This window comes from Magnolia sinica, chromosome 2, assembly GCF_029962835.1.
Source record: "Magnolia sinica isolate HGM2019 chromosome 2, MsV1, whole genome shotgun sequence".
Classification (NCBI taxonomy): Eukaryota; Viridiplantae; Streptophyta; class Magnoliopsida; order Magnoliales; family Magnoliaceae; genus Magnolia; species Magnolia sinica.
The window spans coordinates 23760729-23783251 of NC_080574.1; the positions used below are offsets into that span (position 1 = coordinate 23760729).

The following is a 22523-nucleotide window of genomic DNA, read 5'->3' on the forward strand; positions in this document are numbered from 1 at the left end:
ACAGTAGGCCACCATAGACAGTTGCATTGCCATAAAAGCTTTTTTATATGAAGCTAAGATTTTTGGTTTTCAGTTCATCCCAGTGGAAATGACTTTATAAACGGTTTGGATAGCATATAAACATCAACGTTGATCCAGGAAGGTTTCATCGGTAGGCATTTCTTTCACCAGTTTTCCCTCGTGTGGCCCAGTTTTCCCTCGTGTGGCCCCCTTGAGTCTTGGATCCAGCTTATTTTTGGTCACCTGTCCTAAAATGATATTGCAAAATGGATAGGGTGGATTTATAACAAACGAATCCAGCTTATTCTTGGTCACCTGTTATGGTCTCTCTGTACAGGACCATTACGGGGCCATTACCACTGTACCAGGGACTGTAACAGCCATTACAGGCCTTTATTGGTTGTTTTTTTTTTTCCTGCGACAGCCAACCCCATAACATGTAATGGTTGCGACGATACCTTTACTTAATGGATGTTACTAGACACACGATGATGTTTTCAGGCCCAGGGCATCGAGCTCATGACTGGCCTTCTAAACTAGCCTACCCATGACTCGCCCGGGCCATGCTAAGTTGAGCTGGGCAGGCCTACTTTCAGGCCATTAGATAGATGCATGCTCATATCCAGCCCAATTAATTATAGTCTAGAATACAAGAACATGTCAAAGGCAATGTTGAAACTACTTTCTTCTTTCTCCACATCAATGATTCTAATCATGTATCTTTTGTCTGGCATTCACTCGTCTGTGTTTCTGCTATGTGAAAATTCAACACTTCAGGCCAAGATCTCTCTGAGCAGCAGTAGCAGCAACAATATACTAACATGGCCTGGAACCAAGGGACTCTTTGGGCTCTAAAATCATAGAAAAATACTTCTTTTTTGTGGATATTGCAGGTACTATGACCAGCTGACATGATGCACACAGCTGATAGTTTCGAACCTCTATCGAATACAAAATAACCCAGCCTGAGAAGAAAACTGCTCAACAAATAAGCAAAAGCCATCCTGCTGGCCATCAATCTCGGTATAATGAATAAAATTGGAAATAAAATTGGAATCGTCAAAAATGGAACATTACCTGTGATGGAAGAACGTAGGGACAAATTAGAGTAGAAGAATTCAAATATTTGAATTTGGAGTAAAAGGAAAATTAATTAAATCAAAAAGAGATTTCAAGACCAGCAGCAAGATAAGGCGCTAACGTCATGGCAGCTCTATCCAGACTCACCATCTTTTTCTAACAGTAATCTCAAGATGGGGCTACGTTGCAGATCAAGGGACAAAAGCACATTTCAAAAGGCCTTAAAGTAGATGTTGATTTCTTTTTTCATCTTTACGTATAATGATTCAAATTCTATTAAAAGTAAAGAACAGAAAGAATAGCAAGCAGGCATCAAGGGAAGGGGCAAATATCCCCAATACAAAGAAATGGTCTAAAACCTACCTTCCCTGGCTAGCCAGTCAGCAATATCCCTATAGACATGACTAAGTGCAATATTCAACCAAGACAAAAGGCCACGAATTTCCTAAAAACTGAAATATAATTTGTGCAATGATATTTGTAGAATCAGCCTCGTACAACATTAGTAACCCTCTCCAATACATGTTGGAATGTTACCATAAAGTAACAGTGTGATCTATCATCTATGTACAATGTTGTCACGCCCTAAAATTTGGTTCCCGGGTTAGCCAAACCCGACTCTGTATTCCTGGTCATGATTTATAATTTAAGTATCTATGACCATAATTGCATAAAAAACACATAACAGCAAACCAAATTTCCATAAAATGTTTAATTTTAATAATCAAGACTTTCCTTTGTGCTTCCACTATACATCTTTTTTTTTAATATACAACTAGAATAAAAGACTACAGCTAGATAGACGACTAGATCTTTGCTCCGCTTCGCTCCCTGATTAAACCCTGCAACCTGAAATATTATCAAGATAGTTTAAGCATACATAGCTCAGTGGGATCATTTCTTATCCAAATTTTAAATTTTCTAAATTTATATCCAAAATAGATAACAACAACATATCCTTGAATTATAAAGCATCAATCAAAGAACATGTAATAAGATACTAAGATCACAGGGATACTATGAATGCATTGCCTACTACGAATACATTAACAATAAATTAAATAAATATAATTTCTTATTGTAATCTTTTAAGAGTAATACAAGGCGAAGCACCCGTGAATCTTTTAGGAACAATTCAGGGCAGGGCACCCGTGTTGTGGATCTTTTAAGGACAACCTAAGGCAGAACACCTGTGATGTGGATATTTTAGGGACAACCCAAGCCAGAGCACATATGATGTCGATCTTTTAGGGGAAACCCAAGGCAAAGCCCCTATGATGTGGATCTTTTAGGGACAACCCAAGGTAGGGCACCTGTGGTGTCAATCTCAATTCAATAATTACATGCACATGATATAAATGCAACTTCATAATCATCAGAGATATCAAATATAAATACATCATCGCTACACATACTAACTACATAAATTTGAAATTCCAAATTCGGGAAGATCACCTACCTGTTCTGGTGTGAAATGGACTCAAATTCGTCTCGACTAAGGCGCCTCCCACTGAACTATCAGATTCTCACCAGGGATCCCGGCACTGCTGGACCTAAACTTGGCCCTGACTCGGCCTGTACTCAGCAAGTCGACTTGGTGAGTCAACTCAGTGCCCCTGGTTCTTCTTCTCTCCCGATCACTCTCTTCGTTTCTCTCCTTCTCTCTCTTCTCTCCTACTCTCCCAACCACGTCCAACAATGGGCACTGGACTCGACAAGACTTGATTCAACTCAATGAGTCGAACTCCACTATTCTTGCTCTCAATCCAAACTCTCTCGGTTGCTAGTTTGCATGTTCTCTCTCTCATTGTATAGGGAATTTATAACTCTTAGTCTCTCTACATTTCTATGATCCGAATTACTCGAGGAAACTTGCAAACAGGTTACGCAAGGAGGGTTTCCAGCAACTTGGTTTCTTTTATACACTGATTATCTTTAGTACTAACACACGATATGTGATCTGGTTTAAGAATCCAACCATTATATGATGATCTGATGGTCCTTAGGATGAATAGTTTAGATCAAGGATAGGTGATTATCTAAGGTTCTACGGTCAGATTTTCTTGGTGTGGAAAATGAAGGTTATTAATGGTGAATCACTATTATAGATCTTGATATTCCGACTATTCTGGACAGTTCAGATGCTTGTAACGGAGCTCGTGGACCCAAGTTTTCAACGGTCCATAGATGTTTACCCAGTGGGTTCCGGAGGAGAAGATTTCTCTGCCAGAGCACTCAAACGATAAGATCCAAGGAGAGATCAGGGTGGTGTGCGATAAACTGCGTCAACAGATTTTATTTTTTATTTTTTATTTTTAGGTCAATTTGATCCAAGTGTGGGGGTTGTGGTGTCCCATTGATTGAACGGTCTGGATTAGGAATCTTGACGCAGCAGGAAGCATCCGTAGTTGAAATTGTCAGATTCTCCGGTCTTCACAATCTCGTTTGAAGAAGAGATGGAGAGGAATTCGTTTTGTATACAAGATGACTCAGCAATGCGTTTTGACCGAGGTTTAATGGAAGATGGACGGTCTTGATCAACATACGGACCCCGTGTGTCGCTGAATGATGATTTTTCCAGTCATCTGGAGGGGAGAGGAGGGGAGGAGATGCAGTTGGAGAGGGAGACGGAAACAGTCCGTACTTGGTGGCAATCTGTTGTAATGAAACTTCTCTTTGTTTTTTTATTTGGTGGGCCCCACCATGATGGGTGAGAAATTCACTCCGTTTCATTCATTTTGTCATATTATGTTGTGACACAGGCCCAAAATGAGGCAATTCCAAATCTCAAATGGGCCACACGACGTGAAAAGTGGGTAGGGGAAATGCCTACTGTTGGAACCTCCCTAGATCCCCCTTGTTTCATCTTTTCTTCTTTTTTTATATCTAAGATAATATATTTTATTATATTGTCCTTTTTAATGCCGGGAACTTCCAAAGGCATATGTGTCTCATCTCTCTTGTTTTTTTATATATTATTTATTTATTTAATTAAGTCCATGGCAAGGATGTCAGTGGCTTTGTTTTCTCCTTTTTCTATTTGAAAACTGCGCCACGCGTAGCCTCCGATTGCACCGTCCGATTAAGACGAAATTCAGTCGTAGTCTGTAATTTGACGTACCTTTTCCAACATGCCTAAAATTGGCTAGTGGCCAATATGCATTTTTACGGTTTACGCCTTTCCATGGTCCATAGATCGTGTGCGCGCGTCCCGTGCAAGATGCAACTAGTAGTTTTGAAGTGTACTCCATGAGCTTCATATTGAATGGTTTTCCTTGGTATTTGGGTGGCCCAGTTGACAGATCTGAACGTGATGAACGGTTAGATGTTGAATTATAATCAAAGTAAGTAATCCATGGGTAAGGCCTATACACTATTAGATTCAGATAACTTGTACACATGTGCAAGTTCCTTAGATTGTGACTTCGACGGTAGGTTAAGCATATACATAGGTAAAAATCAAGATGAACGGATCAAAATCTCGAATGGACGTGAGTATGAACGGATATGATGATCTTGTGGTCGGTCTACTATGATTGAGTCTATGGTGAGCATCATGGGTCATGATTGGGTAGGTTTAGTATATGTTCTACGGTCAGATTTTGAGCTAATTTATGGATAAAAAGGTAGTCTTGTGAGTGTAAGTGGCAAGAGTGCACACACACCAAAAAAATCATATAATTGTTCATCACTTAACTCAATGATTCACACTAAACAGATCGATCATGCATATCAATGGTCACAACTAGCACAAATTGATGGATGCATGTATGTATGAATGAATGGATGGATCTATGCATGTATGCTTAGATGAATGCAAGTGTAAATGCATGCACGTGTACACATGCGCACCAAAATCCCATGTCATCATAAATGTAAATTTCCTAAGCGAGCAGTTGTGAAGCATCGGTAGTTAAAGTCATGTTTGAGACACAAGCAGGATATGTCACCAAACGATCAAGAAAGTTTTGGAGAATGCCAAATAAAATTAAGAATGGGCATTTATTATCTGAGGGCATTATTTCTTTCCCATCCCCTAAAATTCACTAGTTGCACGGTAGCACAATCAACAATGGCATGTTATCATTCACTGTGTTGTACTTCCATGGCTTTACTAACAAGAGGATATTTCCATAAGCTCTCCATCACCGAAAAGAAAAGAAAGAAAGAGTTGTACTTATTTGTCCATATTTTCTTGACCACTTAATAAAATTTGTTACTTCCCAACCAAAAATGAAAAGAGTCATCCTCATGTTCAGAACATACCAGTTAATGCAAATCCTCATGGATTGCAGTAATCTTTCAAGACCTGCCTTGCAAGATCTAGAGCCCCACTGTTTCTGTAGATCAAGTGTAGATTGTATGCTGCCTCCCTATGAAGATTACAGTAACCCGGGTTTTGATTTTCTGGAAGGCTTAAATTCTCATTAGGAAGCCTTGGTATGGGGTAATCCTTCTCACGAATTGCAAGTACCTTTTCGTAATATATGGTTGCTAGAGTAACAAGGCCAACATGCTGATATGCCCGGGCAATATTATAAAAGGCTTCCTGCACAACACAACAACATATTTAGAAATAATACAGCAAGTGCCTTCAATCTCAGTTCCTTTGATAAACTAGTAGTTGTGTTTTCACTTTTGAAGAATCATATGATTCTTTGACCAAATGATATATTATGCATAGTATCTCAGATCTAGAGTTCGTACAAGTGGTGAATTGGTGATCTAGAGTTGATTTGTGAGCCCCACTGGGGATAACCACACTCCAAAAATCTCCCAGATTGGATGATACTAGCCATCCAATCTCTCACCATTTTTCCATTGAATGTGGACCATTGCTGTATTTTTACTCAACCATTCATATATTTCCCTCTTACTTTCTACTATTTCCACAAGAGAAGAAACTAGAGCCTTCATATTTCAGGGTCAACTTTTTCAGCATGTTGATGAACATGCAAATACATATAATCAATATACTCCCTCCCTTTCTCAGAGGGTGCACACACACTCATGCACACCCACCACACACGTGTATATACAGAGAGAGGCAGAAAGCATCACTTGCCTGCCCTCCCACACGTGCACACACACGCACGCGTGTACAAGTGTGTGAGCAATGTTGCATTTGTGCATGCATAGACACACACAAGCATATACATATGTATTAATTGGTTTACCCTATCCCGTGCATGGAATTATAGGAGTTATTTCTTTTTAAGCTCAATTAAATGACAATGGAGCTCTAAAACTTCATATCTTTTTACATTAGAATTAGAACATTACTTACTGGAGAGATTCCAAAATTTTATATAGTCTAATATTTAGTACAATCATCGGAATGCTATGGATATAATCATCAGAATGTTGCCTGAAATTTCTCATTGTACGAAAACCTGCATATATTTTTGCTAATTGTACATTAAAAAAATATAAATAAATAAAAGAAGCCCAAATGCATTTTTTAAAACATGGAAAACAAGAACGAGCTCCATGCCATGAGAATAATTATTGATGTTCTAGCTGAAGGGCATAAAAATAGGGATCAACTTGTGCAGCAAAAGGAAGAATGAGAATGGGTCAGCTTAGCTGAAGCAGATTGTGCATGAAAAGATGGTTTGGAGTGAAAAAAGGGGTGGAGTCATACAGCCCAACTTAAAACAATAGAAGTATACCATTCAAACTAAAAGATCTCAAGCATTACAGAAAATATCCAAACCTGGCTGCTTTTGCAAAGACGCATATAGTTGTAGAGGAAGGCAAAGCCTTGTGCAATACACTGGTGCCGGTTCCGAACTCTAAGTCCAAGGGCTAGGTTTATCAAAGCAGTGCCTTTAAAATGAGAAAAGTTTAGTCCACAAGGTTAATAGCAGGATAGGAAGCAGTGATCAACTTTAACAATCACATACCGGCACAAAGATTGACCAATGGATTGTCTGGCTGCACTTTATAAGCTTGCAGATACTCCCTGGCAGCATCTTGGTGCTTGCATTTCATGGTAGACTGATGCCCCCTAATGATCACGGGGTGCACACAATCAGGGTGAGCATCCCGCATACCAGGCAAAAACTTGTCATGCTTTGGTAACCGACTCCCAAATCTACAATAATAAAAGGAAAAAGTTTCAGTAACTAAAAACTTGATACGCACCATAATCTGAATGAGAGAAATTGTTCTCAGTAGATAAGCCAGACATTACTGTCAAGTCAATAAATCATGACAATTTAAAGCAGATATTAGTAAAGGATCCAAAATACGTCACAAAACAACGAAGAAAGAGATGAGGGTATGGCTTTACTGCACAAATATAATGAGGCCATTAGAGGACAGAAGTGATGTGTTTTTAGGTTTGAAGGATGCTGTATTTGTGTGTGTGTGTGTGTGTGTGCCCCTACTAGAAGGTTATAGTTGTAATTTCCTCTCTCATGATTTAGGATCCGTTTGGATATCCAAAAAAACCTGGTTTGTAGGATTTTGAAGAAATCAGATTTAGTCAAACCTGATTTCCACATAAGCCAGTTTGGATACCCAAATCATCATCATCTATGCCTTATGCCCACCAATTGGGGCCAGCTACATGAACATTGCTCCACTATTTCATATCCTCATTTAAGACAGGTCATAAAATCTTTTCTCACTACCGCCACCCATGTCCTTTTGGCCCTTGGCCTTGCCCTTCGTAACCTTCGACTTGAACTAACTTCTAACCAATACAGTCCTTGTTCTCCAATAAACATCGGCAAACCATCGAGGCCAATTTCCCTCATCATAAAACCAATTAGGGCTAGTCCTAAATTCCCTCAATGTGTCCATTTCTATTCTATCCTTCCTCATCCTGCTGCCCATCCATCTCAACAGCCTCATTTCACCTACACATTCTAAGAAAGTGTTGTTCCTTGACTGCCAACATTATGTCCAATAAAGCATGGCTGGTCTTATAGTTGTCCTATAAAATATCTTCTTCAATTTGATTTGTATGTGGTGATCACATAAAACTCTAGACGCACATCACCACTTCATCCACCTAGCTCTATTTCTATGAACAACATCCTTTAAATTATTGACCCAATATATTGGAAGTGATAATTTTGGGGTACATCTTGGCAATCAATCTTGATTAGTTCTTTGTTTCAACTCCTATCATGCTAAAATTGCATTCCATAGATTCCTTTTTGTCCGGCTAGTTTTAGAATATTTATATCCTAAAATATCCCTCCATAGTCCTATGTTCGTGTTTACCCCCTCCCAACCAAAACTACGTCATCTGCAAAACATCATACACCATGAGACCTCTTCCTATAAATGCCTAATTAACTCATCCATAACTAATGCAAAAGGATAGAGACCCAATGCCAACACTTGGTGTAGACATACTATAATAGAAAAATCACATATTTTTCCACTAGTGGTCCTCACATTAGATACCGTTCCCATTTACATGTCCTTAACCAAGTCAATATATCTTCAGGAGACTCCTTTCTTTCCCAACACCCATCAGATTATCTCTCTAGGGACCTTTTGGTATGCTTTCTCTAAGTCAATAAAGACCATGTGGAGATCTTTTCTCTTTTTCTGAACTTCTCCATCAACTATCCAAAGACGATACCCTCGACGGTTGACTTCCCTGGCCAAAGTTGAAACTTATTTTCTAATATATTTGTCATATGCCTTAATATTTGCCCAATCACTCTCACCCAGACTTTAATTAGTATGACCCATTAGTTTATTTCCGTGATAGGTAGCGCACCTTTTTTCTCCTTTATTATTGTTTAAGTCCCACAACACCTTTTCTCTATTTGTCTAGCGTTACTTCATTCTTACAATCTTGTCGAACAATTTAGTCAACCAAAATAAGCCAATCTGTATCATGCACTTCCAAACTTCTATTATTATATCATCTGGTACTAAAACCATTCCTATCTCCACCTTTTTCAAAGCTTTTTTTTTTTTTTACTTCAAACATCCTAATCCTAGGTAAGTATCAATAATCTTCCAAACTCACTCAAGCTATGATTCTTTCCATCCCGAAGCTTTCATAGTGGTAATCATTCAACAAGTTCTGGAAATAACGTCTCCACCTTTCATTGATCTCATCATGCTTGACCAATACCCTCTGGTCATCGCTCTAAATGCATCGAGCATGATCTAGGTCCTTACACTTCCTCTCCGTCATTTTTTAAGACATCTTTCTCACCCTCTTATCCCCAATTTACTGTAAAGATCATCATATGCCTTAAGCTTAACCTCACCACTTTCTTAGCATTCTTCTTGAGGTTTCTACATTCTTTTAGATTTTCTCATTTGCCCCTTGTTAAGCCTTGTAACTTGATCACTAATACCATATCGCATATCATCATTCCGCCACAAAGTTCCCTTAAAAGTGGTTATTCCCTCCAGGTACTCCTAATATTTCTTTGATGCACTCAGCTATCTCATTCCACATAACATCAAGTTGATCCTTTGCACTGACGTTTCAAACCACTCATTGTTTCTGATGATGTTTTTGAAGATTTGAATCCATTGATTGATTCATAGTATTTGTTACTCTATGGAGGGACTCCTCCGAAGCGAGAAGAAAGAAGGGATCAATTGATTTTCTGGATTACACAATATGGATTTCTATAGATGAGACATCCTACAAATCATTTCTATACTAATCTCACTCTACAAAAAGAAATAACGAAAATTTCAAGCCAAAAGAAAAAAACTCTTAATGCACCGGGTGAAAAGATGAAATCTTGGATTGTTGCACATATCCAAATCCTTATTGATTATCTCATAAATGTTAAAATTTTCTTTTTTTACTTTTTTTGGGGGAATTTTGCAAAGAACTACCTAATTCATATCGAATTTAGATTAAGGTACCTTTTATAAGAAGGTTTTCAAACAGCTACCTCATTTATTCAAGTATTATCGTTCCACTACCTTCCGTACGGCCAGGTTGGGTCGGTAGTGCAAGCAAATGGGCAATGGATGGAGTGGGCCCCACCGTGATGATTCTATGAAATCCACTCGAATCAACAAGTGTGTCACCCCATGTTAGGCCTAGGGCACCAAAATCAGCCCCATCCAATATTCGTGTGCATCACATGATTGGAAACATTGTAAAAGGCAATGATCACCCTCCAAATTGTTTCTCTTGGTGTGGCCCACCTGAATCACAGATGAGCCTGATTTTTAGGCATCGGGCTTAAATTACAGTGTGGCATCTAATAGTTGGAGTGGATTTTATATAATCATCACAGTGGGCCCTAAAAATATCAAGAGTGGATGTCTCTCTCTAAACTGTTTTCATTTCTATGGCCCACCTAAATTGCAAGTTAGCCTGATTTTTTGTTTATGGCGGCCTAAAGTTGGATTACATATTTAATGGTCAGAGTGGATCCATACACATCACTGTGGGCCCATCAAAATATGAGTGGGCACCCCTTTTTTAAAGGTCTCAAGTCGACCCAATTGGATCACAGTTTACAATCCACCTATTGGATAACTTCCAACCTCTTAAGTTCTTGTGATGTCCAATCCTCCCAATAGGTTAGCCCCACAATGAGGATAACCCAATGTAAAAATCATCCCTAGCCACTCATCAATTGAGCCACATCTTAGAAAACAATGTATAGCCATTGATAAATAGCAAAATACAAGTGTAGTCCACTTAGTTAGTGGATATGGCTAATTGTTTGTACAAAGTGTTATTCATCATGAGTCCAATCTATTGCAATGTTTTAAATATCGATGATATCAGCCGATATATTCCACGATATATCTTGTATCTCACCTGTGCGATACGAAATGCACAAATAGTGCTGATATATCACACGTAAAAAATATATGCAACTATGCTAACGCTTAAAATGTTGCCCCTCTCTCTATGCAAAAGTTTTACGTCCGCTGCCTACCTGACAGAACCCTCATCTATTTAGGCTTGAGACCCGCAATGAGAATGCAAAAACTCGTGCTTGTGGATTTTTGTAGTTACCTAAGTTCCAAAAATAAAATTTTAAGTATAAAGCTCCAATTTCATGAAATCCCAGTAGGACTTGGATTTTACAAAAGTTGGATCTTTAGAAGGCTAAATTCTGAAGGGCAGGCAATGACCCCTTTCCCTTTTCAACCAACTAGTTTGTTAAGCCTACCTACGTGTGTGCAAGGGTGCCCATCTACACACCACCACCAAGTCATCCATCAAGTTTCCCCCACCATATAAAGATGTAGTCCAAAAATCAAGCTTGTCCATTGATCATGTAAATGATAATCTAATGGGTGGCAGGTGGCTAACAAAAAGTGGGCCAAGTATTTTCTAAAACCATTCATTTTTTCCAACATTGTGGCCCACAAGTTGTTTATCCAAGGAATCAACACCACGGGACCCTTTGATGGAAATCTTGGATGTCTCACACATTTGATGTTGGGGAACATGATGGTGTGTAGATAGGCGGCCTTCTAGAAGTGTGTATAGTGTAGGCTTAGTAAATCTCTCCAATCAGAAAAGGAGTTTGATACCCTGGCAGTGTCATAGTTCATACGCATGCACTAAGTGACTTTACATGTGTATATATCTAACTCAGACTAAACTGTCCAAATTGTGAACCCCACTTTAGATGGGTCATAGAACAAAATATTGCACTGAGATGGTGTCTCAACTTGCCTATCATGGACACCTGATGAACAATATAAATGAAAATATATCAGTGGTACAAATTCAACAAACAAATGTTAACTAAACTAATCTGATTTTGAGGTCATGATCCATCTACAATAGGTCCCACGAATTGGATGGTTTATTTGGATTACTTGTGTTGTATGCAACCCATGTGATTACAAAGTGGATATGTATTTAACAACGACAATCTTCCAGAGTATGAAAAGTTCCATGCCTATCAACCCCTTTTCCTATAGGAAAGGAGATACGTTAAAGCTCAAAGAACCTGAATATGTTAATCTCTCCAGCAAACACGTGGCAAGGTGATGTACCAATCAAAGTTGTCCATCCAGTGGACCCTCTGATGGATTCTGATGTCTCAAAAATCTCGCCTACTAGATGATCTAATCCATCATATTTCTTCACCTTCCCATGCTGAATGTGTCATCATTAACTGGTTTTTTCACCGTTACTTTTAGGGCCACTGATCAAACAAATAGAATCACCCAATCTAGGAATATTTTAAACCATTTTCACACCACAGAAGGGGCAACAAGATGGACAGTTCCAATGCGCTGTGAAGAGTTGGCTATATCATATTCCGGTTAAAATATGAGATAGCTTTTTTTTCTGTGGTATGTGTGGAGATCAATTTGTGAGATTCATGGGGATTTGGGGGGAGCAGATTTCAACCAAATGGGGCAAGACAAGATAGAAGAACCTGGGGCAGAAAAGCATTGGGAGCTTTTTAGGTGAGACCCTTCCAAGCGTATCAAGTGCAACACACACACACACAAAAACCCTGCTCCGATGGCATGGCTATGGAATTCCGAAGGCCACCAAGAGTAGAAGCATTTAGATGGTGATGGGGACATCACGCACACACGCGCACTCACGCCGCCCCCCTACGCACGTACACCAGAAGGAGGGCCCCACCATCGATCTGGATCAATGACGACGTCCAGGGAGAGCCTCCTACCTATAAGACGAAGTTTTGATTCAAAAGAGTAGGCCCGTTAGTCAAGAAAAGCCCATCATGGGATCTCATGATCGTGGCCCACTAGTCAGATTGATTTCATATTTTAGGTTTTGCTTATTAATGTTATTTAGAACATCATGGACGCTTTAGATTTCTTTGATTAGTTTTTATTTTAGTTTACTTCATTGCCAAGTAATAGGTTGCGCACATGGCGCAAGTTTTAGGGTATAGGGTTTTCTTATAAATAGGCACCCCTTGTAGCTTTTTTTTTGATTGATTGAAGATTAATAAAAATTCTGAGTTTTCCAACTCTCTGAGTTGTGAAGCCTAATTGGGTGCGAAGCCCTCCCTTCATCGAAGGGTTAGCTACCGTGGTGCGAAGCCACATCTATCCCGATTCACCCCCATCCATCGCCATCTCTACTACCCATCTTCTACCATCCCTTCTTCTCATCTCACCCCATCATTTACACTTCGAATCAATCATCTATTGCAGCAATTCTCCTTCCCACAGCAGAATTTAAAAATCTGGCCCTACAGGAGGGCTGAAACTTCGGCGGAGCACCACGCACAAACAGTACATCGGATCAAGCTGAGATTTGGGGGTTTTGGAGTCCATCCCTGGCCGACCAGGGCCAAGGTGGCCTTTTTCTAAATAGTGGGCCCCACACATGTGCAGCCGAGATCACACGCATGTGCGTCTGGGCCATTGTTGTTGTCCACGCGTGCGGTACTCCTCTGGCTCGTCTCTCTCCTCTCTTTCACTCCGCTTTCACCCAAAATCCCTAAACCTAACCCTAAATTACTCAAATCACCAATTTTATGCCCCTTTTCTTACCCTAGGGTTCCTTAATTTGAAATTGGTGAATTCCTTGGATTAGGGACTGATTACTATGCATGTGTGGATGATTATTTCTTATCTTTGAGTATCGTTTGGTTCATAATTTTTATTGATCCAGCCCTATCATGTGTAGGCCTGGACCCGCACAGATTCCCCTTAATTGAATGTTTGGACTTTCATGTGGGATATGGAATTTGTGCAATTGTTTTTGAACTAACGTGATCTTGAGCCTGAAATCTCGCATATCATATTTAATTTTCATGTCCTGCATCAAATTTGGTATCAGAGCCTAGGGTTCTTGTAGGGGAATTCATTACATGTGTAGGATTTGATTGTTTATATCCATTACGCATCAATTGTCATCATATATGGCTGTTTAGAGGTCCATAAACCCTGACATAAGCTGCTGAAATTTTCTATTATCCCCTTATGTGAATTATTTTAGAACTTAGTTTTCTATTTCTAGGTTTAGAAACTTTCCTTTTTTGTTTTTTTTTTTTAGAAACTTTCTTAATCTGTCTTTAGAAACTAATTTCCTTTCCTTTTTCTTTTTTAGAAACTAGTTTACTTTCCTTTTTCTTTTTAGAAACTTACTTTCAATTTTTAGAAACTTTCCTTTTTCTTTTTCTTTAGAAACTAGGTTGTTTTTTTTAGAAACTTTTCTAATTTGTTTTTTTTAGAAGCTTTCCTAATTTTTTTTTAGAAACTTTCCTTTTTCGTTTTTAGAAACTAGGTTGCTTTTCTTTAGAAACTTTCCTAATTTGTTTTTTTTAGAAACTTTCCTTTTTCATTTTTTGAAACTACGTTGCTTTTTTTTTTAAGAAACTTTCCTAACTTGTTTTAAAAACTTTCCTTTTTCATTTTTAGAAACTAGGTTGTTTCTTTAAAATTTAAAAAAAAAAAAAATAAATAAAATAAAATAAAATCCTTATATTTTGACAACTATATTGCTAAATTTTGGTTGACACCCTACACTAAACATGGAACAATTGCAAAAGTCACTAAACAAGCTGTCCCAAAAGTTGGAGTTTATGATTAAGCGCTTGGAAATGGACCAATACTTAGAACAACTTGATGTGCGCATTACCCAACTAAAGACCATCGGCAGGACAAACCCCACCATTGGGGTAGATGTCCCATCTCAGGCAGGTGGCCTGGTGGATAGACCAATGAATGGAGTTGGTAAAGGAATCAATTATGGGTGTACACCCGTGCACCCATCCCATGAGAGACATTAAGACCACTATTTTGAGGGGTACGACGTGTGCGGCCTTGTGGCTGGAGAGAGTGCACCAGACGCTAGTGTAAAGTTACCCACTGAGGCCATTCCGATAATGGATGAGCTACGTGATGTCTTTCCTGATGATCTACCGGATGAGTCTCCCCCTAGGAGGGATATAGAGCACACCAGAACATGGGACACCGTAATACCTACAGCCGAGTTTGCGTTTAATAGTTCTGTCGATAGGTCCATAGGTCTCAGTCCTTATGAAGTCGTTACTGTTTATAAACCTGGGAAACCTATTAATCTTATCCCTATGTTACTGTCCCATAGGGTGTCAGAGCCAGCAGAGTCTTTCGTGCATCACATTTATTCATGGCAGCAAGAAATCAGGTAGAATATTACTACTAGTAATGAACATTACAAATTTTTTACAAACCAACATAAACGTTTCAAAGAATTCAATATTGGGGACTCTGTGATAGTCCGCATCTGGCCCGAACGGTACCCTCCGGGGGTCATTCGTAAGTTACACGCGCGTAGCACTGGACCCTTCAAAATTATAAAACGAAACGGTCTCAATGCGTATGAGGTAGATCTTTCACCTTCTATGGGAATTAGTTCCACATTCAACGTGGAGGATCTAGTTACTTTTCAGGGGACCACTAATACTTTGTCCGGCCCTTCGCCTACCCGTCCTCATTCCCCATATTTATCCCTTGAACCATGGCCCCTTCTCGACCCATTTTCCCAGCCTCTATCTCCTATACCCACTCTTCCTGACCTTTCTTCTCAGCCTCTACCTCCCATACCTACCTGTCTCGACCCATTTTCTCAGCCTCTACCTCCCATACCTACCCGTCCCGACCCATTTTTTCAGCCTCTACGTCACATATCTACCCGTCCCGACCCATTTTTCCAGCCTCTACCCCCATACATACCCATCCCGATCCATCTTCCCAACCTCTACCTCCCATATCTATCCTTTCCGACCCATTTTTCCAACCTCTACCTCTCATACCTAACCTTCACACACCCAAAAAGGAAATAAAGGATATCCTGAACCATCAGATAGTTTCAACGTCGGACGGCGGGTTTCAGAAGTACCTGGTTAAATGGAAGTCACGCCCAGCTTCAGACAGCACGTGGCTCACTGAGGAGGAGCTTCAGAGACTTGATCCTAGCATCCTGGAGCAGTTTAGGAGTTTTATTTCTCCAGTAGCGAAATCTTCATAGCCGAGGAGAATTGATGGAGACATCACGCAAACACGCGCACTCACGCCGCCCCCTACGCACATACGCCAGAAGGAGGGCCCAACCGTCAATCTGGATCGATGACGACGTCCAAGGAGGGCCTCCTACTTAGAAGACGAAGTTTTAATTCAAAAGAGTGGGCCCGTTAGTCAAGAAAAGCCCATCATGGGATCTCATGATCGTGGCCCACTAGTCAGATTGATTTCGTATTTTAGGTTTTGTTTATTAATGTTATTTAGAACATCATAGATGCTTTAGATTTCTTTGATTAGTTTTTATTTTGGTTTACTTTATCGCCAAGTAATAGGTTGCGCACATAGCGTGAGTTTTGGGGTATAGGATTTTCTTATAAATAGGCACCCCTTGTAGCTTTTTTTTGATTGATTGAAGATTAATAAAAATTCTGCGTTTTCCTACTTTCTGGGTTGTGAAGCCTAATTAGGTGCGAAGCCCTCCCCTCATCGAAGGGTTAGCTATCGTGATGCGAAACCACATCCATCCCGATTCAACCCCATCCATCGTCATCTCTACTACTCATCTTCTACCATCCCTTCTTCTCATCTCACCCCATCATTTACACTTCGAATCAATCATCTATTGCAGCAATTCTCCTCCCCACAGCAGAATTTCAGAATCTGACCCTACAGGAGGGCTGAAACTTCGGCGGAGCACCACGCACAAACCATACATCGGATCGAGCTGAGATTTGGGGGTTTTGGAGTCCATCCTTGGCCGACCAAGACAAGGTGGCCTTTTTCTGAATAGTGGGCCCCACACACGTGCGGCCGAGATCATACGCATGAACGTCTGGGCCATTGTTGTTGTCCACGCGTGCAGTACTTCTCTGGTTCGTCTTTCTCCTCTCTTTCACTCCGCTTTCACCCAAAATCCCTAAACCTAACCCTAAATTACTCAAATCACCAATTTTATGCCCCTTTTCTTACCCTAGGGTTCCTTGATTTGAAATTGGTGAATCCCTTAGATTAGGGACTGATTATTATGCATGTGTGGACGATTATTTCTTATTTTTGAGTATCGTTTGGTTCATAATTTTTATTGATCCAGCCCTATCATGTGTAGGCCTGGACCGACATAGATTCCCCTTAATTGAATGTTTGGACTTTCATGTGGGATATGGAATTTGTGTAATTGTTTCTGAACTAACGTGATCTTAAGCCTAAAATCTCGTAGATCATATTTAATTTTCATGTCCTGCATCAAATCGGTAGTGAGTTGTGACAAGGTGTTGAAGATTGACCATTGTAGACAGCATATTGCCCTTAATGTTTGTTATTTTCTGCTTATGGGAGGCGGAAAGTGAGGACAACTTTTTCATTCACTATCCTATGTTATTGACACATGGAGTTGTTCTTGAATGAGTTGGGGCATCTTGATGTATACCTGGGATGATCGCACTTTCATGCATACCTGGTAATATGGGTTCCATGGTCAAAGCAGAACATTCTATAGAAGCTATGTTTTATTGCTTTTGGAATTGGAAGGTTGAGAGAAACACCAGGCTTTTCCAACAACAGCAAAAAATCAATATCAGATGATAGATTGGTTGAGACATAGACTTGTTCAACAAGATCATCAAAGGAATTCACAAGCAATAAAATGGAAGATTCAATGAGGGGTTAGTTCTTCTTTAGGACAAACATGCATGCTTGAACCAATATTGCTGCATTTTGCCATTTGGACTTCTCAGTAATAAATTCTGCTCATCGGTTTTTGTTTTTGTTCTTGTTTTTTTTTTTTTGTGGGGGGGGGGGATTAAATCTGGCCCCAAGTAGCTGGGACAAGTCTATGACGATGATCAGGGGAAAAAAAAACACGAGATGCATGTTATATGCAAAAGAACAATGCCAATACCTCGAAACTACTTTATAGTAACCATTCCAGGCAGCCGAACTATAAGGATGGTGCCGAACTCTATGTCGTACATGGTCATACCCATGCATTGGATCAGTTGTGTTGCATGCTATTTCTGTGGATGGACACAATAAAAAACAAATTAGAGCATACAATGGTTCATCTTAGCAGCATCACACAGCAATCCAACTCCAATTTTAAATGGAAAAGGAAGCTTGACCTTGAAACTTTGCAACTGCATGAGCTCGAAGTTTTCAGTCAGAATGATAATTAAACCTCTAGATGGCATTTTCAGATACGCCATCAGATTTAGCACCCAGATAAAAAAGAGTAACACAGTAGAAATTCCAAGTTTTGTACTTACGAGCACCTAGTGACCGGAGCTCCTCCTCCTCCTCAACAGATAGCGTTTTGTGTGCTAATCTCAGAGTATGATTAATAATCTCTAATGCTTCCCGAGATCGCTGCAAGGATGCCAATGCTTTGCACAACTGCAGATGATGGAATTCTTAATTTGGGTGGTTCATAAACTTAAGGTAAAATGAAAACAGAAATACTTTATTAACTTGCCAGTTGTAGTTAGGGCCGGGAATGGCTACCAATGGGTGGGCCTGGGGTTGGCTCAGGCTGGATTTTGAACTAGTTGGACCAGGTCTCTTCAAAATATTGACCTTGACAGGAGCAGGCCATTACATTGCCAGCCCTAGTTGTAGTTAAAATTTAAATTGTAAGGTTGAACCCCTGAATAAAATTGCACAGGGGCATAAAACATTGCACTTGTCAACAGTAAAGGTAGTTAATAATTAATAAATGAACAGATATCTGGATTACAAATACCCCGTGTAATCAGAATATATGATCATCTTAATTGTTGAATCACATGGTGTGCTAATGCAGAAAGAGGAAAAGTACTGGGAGAGAGAAGATGTAGAGAGATTGTACTCTTCTCTCTCATCTAAGATTCTTTTATTATGAAGCCATAAACATAAAATGATATGATGTCTTAAAGGACCACTAAGGAAAAATACCAACTACCCCACAGATATAAGGATACACGTACACATGCACGCCCACATACAATCTCCTGCGGTGGTACCACACCCAAACTCCCTTTCAAGCTAGAGCATAGATGTCACATATGCCCAGCTGCTCCTACTTGCACACAAACACCTGAAGCTGAGAAGAAAGAATGGCGTTGGTGAGGATGTCTGCTAATCGATTGTTGGACGGCACCTATGGAGTACAAAGCAGCTAGGAAGAGATCTTTTCATGCACAAAGTGACAATCAACTTCAATGTGCTTTGTTCTCTCACAAAATATAGGATTAGAAGCAATATGAATAGGTATTTGATTGTCACAAATCACAATACAATGGAATTGAGTAGAAACTTCCATTCGCATGTTCTGAAGAACGATCTAATCCACATAATTTCACATGTGAATCTGGACCCAGGAGATAAGATTAACTGCAACAAACATGTAATAGCCAGTAGTTGACTTCCTATCATTAGAAGACCTGCCCAAGCTACATCACAGTAGCCCCGAACTTGAAGATGACTATGATTGGCATACAAAAGACCCTGGTGCAAGGTAGCCAACACATAACGAAGATTTTGTAGACTGCTACAAGACAGTGAGAACACAGAGATCACCTAAGCTGACTCATAACCAGTGTTGCCATATGCAATTGCTTAAGCGATTATGTGATCGCATAATCACATAAGCCCATGCACATGGCATATGCAATGGTCGCATATGCTATATGCACGGTATGCGATTGCATAGTCTCCAACGGTCAGAAATCTGACCGTTAGAGCATTTTTATTTATTTTTTTTAAAAAAAAAAATCTGGTTCTTTTACCTATAAAAAGGCACTCCCCCCTTGTCCATTTGCATTATATCTTCCCCAAAACTCTCATACACTCTCTTGCTCTCATTCTAAAGCATTCTAAAGCCCTCCAATCCCATACTTTCATTCTCTCTTTCATATTTCACTAGAAGACGAGATCAAGAAGCAAGAAGACAAGAATCAATCTTCATTCTTCATTCTTCAAGGAGACAAGATCACAACTCACAAGAAGCAATATCTCATTCTATTTCTAATATCTTTTATTATCTTATAAACTCTCTCTTTCTTTCTCTCTTCTCTAATCTATTCTAATTCTCTAATCTATTCTCTCTCTATTCTCTTATTCTCTAATCTCAATCTATCAGCTCTCAACTCTCATACTCTCATCTCATCTAATCTTTCTTTCATTAGCATCTATTTCTAATCTCTACTCTAAGTTCTAACTTGTATGATCTATTTCTTTCATTAGCATTCTCAACACTCAAAGAGACTCATACAGTAAATCAACTCGAGAGTCAAGTGAGAAGCACACATTCCAAGCACCACCCAACATTCAAAATTATTTTGTTTTATTGTAATTTGTAATTGTATAAGTGTATTGTGTAGTTACTTTAGTGTACCATTCATTCATTCTTAGTTTATACTCATTTATTTGATCAAGAATCAAGATTGAAGACATTACATCAAGGATTCAAGAATCAAGACTTCAAGAGAGTCTCCCTCCCTCCCTCCCTTGAAAGTATTTTTTCACTTTCTTATTATTAACATAAATAAGAGAAGAGTGGATGTCCAGCCCTACAATCCTCTTTTCCTTTCTTTTCACAACTCTCTCTACTCTCCTCTTATTTCTTCTTCTTTTGTCTACTTCGGGTTTACAAATTTACAGATTGACAGAGCAATCTGATTAAAGTGATACTAAGCAGACATGAGCGATCAATTGAGGGGTGTAGAAAGGATGGTCACTACAAATTGATGATTGGAATTATAATTGACATGTACTATTAGTTACATTGACAATTGATCAAATGGTTGGGATTATTTGATCGACTTAGATTCTTTAAGAGATAATTGACAATCTGCGATAGGGTACAAGATGGATAATCCAAGTATGCATTTGGACCTCCACTTATTGATTAGAGCCGTCTATTCAATTGACCATTTGATCATATGGTCCAACCAAAGTAATTCTGGGGAGACATGGGTAATAAGAGATGGGCTCAACAATGTGAACAATTTTGATCAATAACTAGACCTTATAATTGCTATGGGTCATTCATTTTACTGACCATTAATCAAATGATTAGGATCATTAATCTAAGTAATATTGAGAAATATAGGCAATGCAAGGTGGGGCCCACACAATGGATGATAAGGATAATCACTGGATTCATTTTCCCTAGTGATCTTATTAGTTAACAAAACTAATTAACAAAGTGTTTAATTGACACATCAAAACGGACCTTAATAGATTCCACAAATTCATGAAAATCAAACTTGGATCTGATCATTGCTATGATCTTGGAGTCTTCTGTTAACTTTGAGAGAACAGTAAAATTAGAATCTTCAGTTAACTATGATGTTGGAGCCCTCTCAGGTGAGGAGAGGAAGGGCCTAAGGGGAAGATTAGTGCCCCAATGAGGATCGAGGATCCCAACCTAGGGTGTCGGCAGAAGAGGGAGAAGATTAGAAATCTCTGTTGTAGGCCGAAAATTCAATTGGTTGCACTCCAAGAGACCAAGCTTAAGGCTATAGACCAAAAGATTATGGATTTGCTATGGGGTGTGAAGAGCAGAAACTAGGTGACGCTGGACGCGTTGGGTTCAAGAGGGGACATTTCAGTAGCTTGGAAGAGTGCCGGAGAGGCTCTGTCTCGATCTCAATGGTGTTGCAAGATGTGGGGTCTACTTTCAAGTGGATGTTTTCTATAGTATACGAGCCTAATCAAGTAGCTCAGAGACTGTTGTTGTGTAACAACCTTGATGAAGCATGGGAAGATCAAGTCTCCCATGGTTCGAGAGGGGATTTCAATATGACAAGGTTCTCAATGAAAAATCAACTAGGGTTAGAATTTCTCAAAGTATGCGGGAGTTCTCTTATTGGGTGGAGCAACATGAAATGGTGGACCTTCCCATGGGGGTTGTGAAGTCCATATGACCAAATAGTTAGGAGGTGCTAGTGATGTCTAAAATCGACATGTTCCTGGTGTTAGCTAAGTGGGTGGAGTTCCCACTAGTGTAGCGATAGGGTCTCCCAAAACCAACTTCCAACCATGTGGGAAGTGGATGAGTTGGATTGGTGACCTAAACCTTCGAGCTGGCATGGCTAGAGGTCAAGGACTTCCCTTCTCATGTGAAGGATTCGGGGTGCTCCTTTGAGGTTGAAGGATTTGCAAGTTCCAAGCTTGGGAAGAAGCTAAAATTGTCGAAAAGAAAGTTTCTACTTAGAAGAAAGAGGTGATGGGGAATCAAGAGGCAGAATTCAACAATATCCTTAGGGAGATTCAACCTATAAACACTAAAGAAGGGGAGGCCCTTCTGGAACAAGAGAACGCCTTGCAAGTGCAATTATCATTGAGTATGAAAACTATCTCAAGGAAAAGAGGTTAGGTGATGACAGAGATCTAAAGTTGTGTGGTTAAAGGTGACAAAAATACGAAATTCTTTCACAGCATTGCAAGTGCCAAAGCAAGACATGATAGCATCAATAATAGTGTTGTTGTAGAGGATTAAAAAGTAGAGGAGAAAGATCAAGTTTGTGAGGCTATCAACAATTACTATAGGGACTAAA

At 39.5% G+C, this 22523-nt stretch overlaps 1 protein-coding gene across 6 annotated transcripts in view; it reads right to left on the reverse strand.

Moving 5' to 3' along the window:
- Positions 1-1537: 1537 nt before the first annotated feature.
- Positions 1538-22523, reverse strand: part of LOC131236676 (uncharacterized) — a 106457-nt gene continuing 85471 nt past the window's right edge. For 2 of the 6 annotated variants that reach the window (XM_058233998.1, XM_058233994.1), the window contains 6 exons: positions 18252-18378; positions 17888-18002; positions 6987-7177; positions 6797-6909; positions 5347-5629; positions 1836-1929 (listed from right to left, as the gene is read on the reverse strand). In XM_058233998.1, coding sequence (XP_058089981.1) covers positions 5363-5629; positions 6797-6909; positions 6987-7177; positions 17888-18002; positions 18252-18378 — 813 coding nt within the window. In that variant the 3' untranslated portion in view covers positions 1836-1929; positions 5347-5362. Of the gene's footprint in view, positions 1930-5346; positions 5630-6796; positions 6910-6986; positions 7178-7227; positions 7276-17443; positions 17536-17887; positions 18003-18251; positions 18379-22523 lie in introns of all 6 variants that reach the window. The other 4 variants (XR_009166825.1, XM_058233995.1, XM_058233996.1 and 1 more) reach the window with 4 other exon arrangements.